The sequence below is a fragment of the Amborella trichopoda genome, chromosome 4 (assembly GCF_054954075.1).
Source record: "Amborella trichopoda isolate Santa Cruz 75 chromosome 4, AtrichopodaSantaCruz75HAP2 v2.0, whole genome shotgun sequence".
Taxonomy (NCBI): domain Eukaryota; kingdom Viridiplantae; phylum Streptophyta; class Magnoliopsida; order Amborellales; family Amborellaceae; genus Amborella; species Amborella trichopoda.
This window is the reverse complement of record NC_142339.1, coordinates 40,128,706-40,135,735: the sequence shown is the minus strand read 5'-3', so window position 1 is coordinate 40,135,735 and position 7,030 is coordinate 40,128,706. Positions and strand designations below refer to the sequence as shown.

The window sequence follows — 7,030 nt, the reverse complement described above, 5'->3', positions numbered from 1 at the left end:
TTTGCTGGTCCTGGATATGTTTCTTCCTTTTTTATAATAATAAGTAGACATCGATTTCATCAAATTAGAGAGTTGAAAGTTACACTTGGTACGTATTGCCTTGTGTTGTCAACGTCAGTGCCACCCATTATAATATCCAATAATTCTGATTAACTCCTGCTGCTTGTGGTCTGATTGATTTTCTGGAATATGACTTGGGTCTGGTTTATGCCCTGCGAGTAATGTGATTCCCAGGAGTAATCCTGAAATTCGATTGAGAAGAATGAGAAAACACACAAAGATTAAGAGAGAGAATGTGGAGGGAAAAGAGAACTCTGCTGATTGGAGTGAGGTGGGTGTTTCACTTACTTTAGGTTGATTCCTGTTTTCTGCGTCAAACTGAGAGGCATTGAGCCCTTTAAATTGTTGTTTTGGAGGAAGCTGCAATAAGTACACGACAATCAGCATAGGAGTTTCCAAAAATCAATGGACTATTCTCTGTCATCTGTGATTTCTCTTACATTTCTTGGAGGTTGTCAAGATACCCCCATGACCGAGGGATATTCCCACCAAAATTGTTGTTTTCCAAATGCCTGTAAAAAACACAAATTCAGGCCATAGCAAGTCTCTGGACATGTCCTCTAGATTAGTACCAGTCATCTTATTTAAATAGAGATCTACAAAGTTCAGGGGAAGTAGAAAAGATGACAAGAAAGTAATGGTTGGATGCCTTGGAAGCTTACAAGGAAACCAGTTCTTTCAGAGGTTTCAGATCCGGAAGCGACCCCGTGAGGTTGTTGTTACCAAGCCAACTGCAAAATCATTACCACATGAAATTTTGTAGAAACTCAGTACCTCTCCTCTCCCTCCCCCTCCCCCTCCCCCTCCCCTCTCTCTCTCTCTCTCTCTCTCTCTCTCTCTCTCTCTCTCTCTCTCTCTCTCTCTCTCTCTCTCTCTCTCTCTCTCTGTGCTTACATGCTTTTAATTGCAGTTAAGTTGGCGATGCTGGGTGGAATTTTTCCGGAGAGACCGAAGCCAGTGAGATTCCTGCAAGTCATGAAATGTCTCACATAACAAGATACGAATCGGAGGAACAACATACAGAGTCTCAACATATAGAATCTCACAGTGAGAGGACGCGTATGTGGTCGCCATCTGAGCATGTGACACCTTTCCACGAATTCTCCTTAGGCATGCAGGGATCACCTCTCCAATCTGGAGGTGGGTTATTCAAACTCCTTGCCAGATCTTCCATGGCGATCACTGTTACAGATGCCCGAAAAAGGATCACTTAAGGGCCCATTTGGCTTATTGGATTCAGATTATCAGGAGTCAGAAAAAGTGAGTGAATCGTATTTGGTTTGTTTAAAATTGACATTTATGTTGGAATTGAGATTTGTATGGGATTCCTGAAAGCTCATTTTAAACCTAACTTTTAGAAATCTATTGGCATTTCATGAAAATGATCCATTTCCTGCTGAGGAACAAAAAAAAAAAAAAAAAAAAATTTTAGAGAGAAACTATATCAAATTTTAAAGAGGGAAAACATATTAAAATTTTAGAGAGAGAAACTATATCAAATTTTAGAGATAGAAATTATAGGAAATTTTTTAGAGAGAAAATATACAACTTTTTTTTAGTGAAAAACTATCTCAAATTTTTAGATAGAGAAATAATCTTAAATTTTAAAATTTTAGATAGAGGAACTACATTAAATTTTAAAGAGATGAACTTCTTATATTTTTTTAAAGAGAAATATCTCAAAACATTTAAATAGAGAAACTACTAGAAAACCTTAAGAGAGAAAGCTATATGAAATTTTAAGTTTTAGAGTGAGAAAGTATATTCTCTCTCTCAAATTTTAGATAGAGAAAATACTTGAAATATTTAGAGAGAAACTATTTAAAAAATTTAGATAGAGAAACTATTTCAAATTTTAAATTTTAGAGAGAGAAGCATATTAAAATTTTAGAGAGAGAAATTACTTGAAAATTTTAAAGAGAAACTATCTCAAATTTTAAGTTTTAAAGAGATAATATATTAAAGCTTTAGAGAGAGAATTTTTTTAAAAATTTTGGATAAAGTACCTAAAATTTTAGATAGAGAGAGAGTATTTGAAAAATTTTACATAAAAAAACTATCTCAAATTTTAAGTTTTAGAGAAAGAAAGTATATTAAAATTTTAAAGAGAAAAACTACCTGAGAATTTTAGAGAGAGAAACTATCTCAAAATTAAAGTTTTAAAGAGAGAAAGCATCTTAAAATTTTAGGGAGTAACTATATCAAATTTTACAGTGAGAAAGTACCTAAAATTTCTTAGAGAGTGAAACTATATTAAAATTTTTAAAAAGAAACAATCGCAAATTTTAAATTTTAGATAGAGAAAGTACTTTGAAATTTTAGAGAGAGAAACTATATCATATTTTAGAGAAACTGCCTGAAATTGTTTAAAAAGATAAACTATATGAAATTGTTTAGAGAGAGAAACTATCTCAAAATTTTTATAGAGAGAAACTGTCTAAAAATTTTTATAGAGAGAAACTATTTCAAATTTTAAGTTTTAGAGAGAAACTATCTCAAATTTTAAGTTTTGGAGAGGAACTATTTCAAATTTTAAGTTTTTGAAAGAAAGTATTAAAATTAGAGGGAAACTATTTCAAAATTTTTAGATTGAGAGAGAAAAATGATTTGTATTTTTAAAAAATAGATATTGGAGATAATCCAAACAGGAATTTGCTTGATTTCTACTAGAGATGTTCCGGACAATCCAAATAGGGACTTGCACTTTCTTGATTTCTACCATCCAAACAGGGAACTGACTTTTCTAGGAAATCTCAATTCCAGAAAATCTAAATTTCCAGCGATCCAAAGGGGCTATTACATATGTAATTGAGCCAGTAAGCGCAGGAAAATATTAGCGCCACTGTAAAGAGAAGAATTATTGAGGGAGGGAGCTGGTAGTCTGTAATTCGGGAGAGAAGCTTAGAATACATACAGTCCCTAGTGACAGTCCGCCCGTGGAGAACCAGCAACTGAAACATCTCGGCCGCATTGATGATCGGCCCCACCTCCGACCCCGCCACTGGATGCAGCTCGATCTGTGTCGCCCCCTCTAGCAGCCACTGTGCTGCAAACACATTCACGCCGGCCGTCGTCACATTCAGGCCCTTATAGAACACCTTACCGTTCACCACTATATCAAACACCCTCCAATTTCCGTTACTCCTCTCATCCTGAAAATACAACGCAACATAATAACTTGCCCTCGGCAACTCCAGCGCCGGCCACTGCAATCTGATCCCGTCCTTTTCTTTGGCTGCTAAGCCATTTTCGAAGACTTTGTTCGGTGGCAAATTCCAAAAATCGGTTTCCAAAGCCTCCACTTTTGATCTCACTTCCTGATACCTGCTGGTTGTGAATGGCTGCCAAAATCGGTTAAATTTATCTTCTGGATACTTGATCACCGGTTCCGACCCACCAAACCAGTGGTGGGCAATGGTGCTCAATGCATATTTTGAGAAATCGGTCGCGTTGTACAGCGAATCCGGAAGCCATTCGAGCTCAATGGCGTTGATAAATGGACTCCTATCTGGTTCAGTGTGCTTATTTCTGACTAAACAAAGGCTTAGGGTTTTTCCTGAAGCTGAGATTATTATTTCGTAATAAGAGGAGAGGCCTTTAGAGTATGCGAAGGTTGTGTTCACTGTGCTCCATTTCGTTCCATCGATGATTTGGTCAAATACCGGCGGAGACGTTAAGTTGTCGAAGGAGCCATAAAAGTAGGTGGTGCGGAGGAGGTAGCGGCTGCCTTTGATGACAGGGAAGGTGTAACAGTGTTTGTGGGCGGCTGTAAAATGGCGGAGGGTGGAGAGGGTCGGGCGGAGTGGGTGAGGTGAGGGGAGGGTGGCTTTGGTGCCGGTGTAGATGAAGCCGTCATCAGGGATCCAGAGGAGGGCGCCATCATGGGTCTGGTTGGAGGCGCCGCAGTCAATGAGGAAGCCTGAATTAGATTATGGATTTTTGTTGTGAGAAACCGAAAACGGATAGGTATAGAAAGAACCAGTGAAATTCAGGCAGAGAAAACATACCTATCCAAATTCTGGAAATCAGAGAGAAAGAGTTTGGACGTACCTGTCGGGGGCGGGACAGCATGGGTGAGAGAAAGGATGCCGAGCAGACATACGAGAAGAGAGAGAGACATGGTGGAGGTGGAGGTGGAGGTGGAGAAGATGGAATGGAATTGATGTACCACCACCGGAAAAACAACCAGCATGGAGGATGGCATGTGCATGTGCATGGAGTTCGGCCTTGTGACGGATGGGGAAAGGAAGTCGTGTTGGGGAGGAAATAGCGGTCTCATTTGAAGTTTAGGCCTCTCGATATGTGAGACTGAGGGATCATTGACACATGGAGAGAGATTTCTCACGATTAATTTTAGCCATTGGATCTGCTATTTAATAATGTGATATAATGCGTGATTGATGTTATTTAAATCTTAGATATGACAAAAAAAAAACATAACCTGAATCACCGGATCACACGTCTTAGTTGCCTCCTTGTAAAAAAAGTTTCCTATAATAAACTTGTTCATTACAATGCTACAAATTAATGACAAGCAATCCTTTTCTTAGGGAAAAGGTTTATTGAGAGTCGAGGTTCTAAACAATCAAATTAGAGCCTACCTCTAAAATTTCATTAGAAGAGGTTGTCTTGATTCTCAAATATCCTCAAATTGATCATCTCGATATCAATATGTATGGACATGAGAAAAACAATAGATTTCAAGTTTTGAAAATCGTGCATCTTGTAACACATTTTTCGACCGTCAATTTCATATATTTGTTTTTTCTACACTATTTTTGAAGCTTTTAAATTTTATAACTTAATATGAAAGTATAATTTAAGGCTATCACAAAGGTTTTCAGTGATAAAACCACATTTCTCAACACCATTTGAAGGTGTACTTTGATTGTTTAGAGCCTGGGCTCTATACAAACGGCACCCAGTTTTAGTGGTTTTAAGGAAGGCCACAATGATAAGTTACCTAACTAATTCCAATAAACATGTCTCTGTAACTGTAACTGTAATGAGGAGGAATGAATGGAGGAGGGTTTTATTAGTTTCCGAATTATAAGGGGCTATGTTTTTGGTGGACCTCATGTACCAACATTACAATCCGCCACATATTGCTGCAAATAACGACTCTTACTAACAAATCGAAAACCTTATTGAGCACGTTACAACACGTTAAACAACCTATTTGGACAGGTCATCGGGGTTAGTGCACATGAGAAGATTTTGTGACTCAAAATAAAGGGATTCCTACCGTTAAATAATAATAATAATGATAAAATAAAAGATGAGGTTTAGAGACTTTTTTTAAAACAAAATAAAACTTCATCTCAAATCCTTGTTCGGAAAGCACGTTAGATAAAAACAAATCTCTACAATGGTCTTAAAATCAATTTTCAACACATACAATAAAATTTGAAACTAAAAAAATAGTGTAAATCTTGAAGATATGTGAACACTTATTTTTAAAGCGAAATAGACTGCTTAGATAATTTGTTATAATATACACTATTTTTAGATTTTGAAATCTTAATTTTTTTTACAATCATAATGTTCAAGTCGAGATGATTGATTGAAAGGTTTTCCAACCCGTATATTGTAATTTTGGATGAGTTAAGAGGTGAGGCTTTACATACTTTGATAGGGTTGCATCCCTATCAAATCATTTTCTTAAAATAAAAAATGATGGAGAAATAGTTTTTCTTTTTTTCTTTTTTGTGGTTTCGGCCTCTTGCTGTAAACTCGAATGAAATATTTTTTCGGGACAGTACGAGAAATGGATTCCGGCAACTTACTCCCCACCTTGTGAGGTGGGGATCTCTTTTCACGCCATTTGCTCATTGTGGTGGTAAAACCTTTTTTCTTAGGTTGTGGTTGGCATACGGATGCAGCCGTAGCTGTAGAGGTAAGGTGCACCTTCAAATTTTATCATGGTATATAATTTTGATGTAAAATATTCTTAAGATTATCTCAAAATCTATTTTATATCTAATTATAAAATTTTAAATTTAAAAAATAGTTAAAATCAAATAGATCTATATACATATTGAAATATTGAAAATGGACGGTGTAGATAATATGTTGTAAAATGCACTATTTCTGAGACTTAAAATTTTTTTATTTTTTGTGGTCATTCATCTCGATGTCGAGATGTTCAATCAAAAGGCTTTTCAATATTAAAACTACCTTTTCTGATGGATTTTTGAGGTGCATCCGTAGTTCCACGTTATAAAGTTGCATCCTTATATAAACTTTTTCTGTTTTCTTTGAGGGATAAGTTTTCATGGGTTTTACTCACGAACCAAACGTTCGTAACTGTATGTTTCACATGAAAGCTGTTTCATGATGCAAGTTTTCTTATGAACCAAACGAGAGAGTCACGATCCCTTGTGGCTGCCACATTTTGAAATTAAATAGCTACTAGTAGAATTTGATGGAAACATTTTTGGAAAATTAAATGCAGTTAATATCACACTCTCACCTATCCCATTACAAGTGCAATAGCTGAAAGTGATAATGGCTTTTCTTTATATTTAATATAATGGTGAGGTTTGTATAGAGCCGAGGCTCTAAACAATTAAATTAGAGCCAACCTTCAAATAGTGTGGAAAAATATAATTTCAATATAGGAAATTTTTGTGATAGGCTTAAAATATATTTTCATCTTTAATTATAAAATTAAAGCCTAAATAAAAGTGTAGATCGAGCAGATCTATGAGAAGTTGAAAATCTTGAAACTTGACGGTCTAAAAATATATTACCAGATGTACTATTTCCAAAACTTGAAATATGTATCTTGATGTCGAGATGATCAATTTGAGGATATTTGAAAATCAAAACAATCTCTTCTAGTGAAAATTATGAGATATGCTCTTATTTGATTGCTTAGAGCCTCAGTTCTATGTAAACTTTTTCCTTAAGATAAATGGTATTGTTGTATTATTCTTAAAAAAATGTCATGACGTTTTTTTTTTACACT

The 7,030-nt window shown here is 35.7% G+C and overlaps 1 protein-coding gene across 1 annotated transcript; it reads right to left on the bottom strand.

Annotated features, from left to right (window-relative positions):
* Window positions 1-138: 138 nt before the first annotated feature.
* LOC18425112 (Leucine-rich repeat (LRR) family protein) lies at window positions 139-4,436 on the bottom strand. Its single transcript, XM_006829682.4, has 8 exons — window positions 4,111-4,436; window positions 2,975-3,979; window positions 1,107-1,242; window positions 955-1,026; window positions 723-791; window positions 501-572; window positions 349-420; window positions 139-242 (listed from the first exon to the last, which is right to left on the bottom strand). The coding sequence occupies exons 1-8, from the start codon at window positions 4,337-4,339 to the stop codon at window positions 206-208; spliced, it is 1,692 nt and encodes a 563-aa protein (XP_006829745.3). The 5' UTR covers window positions 4,340-4,436; the 3' UTR covers window positions 139-205.
* Between the last annotated feature and the right edge of the window lie 2,594 nt (window positions 4,437-7,030).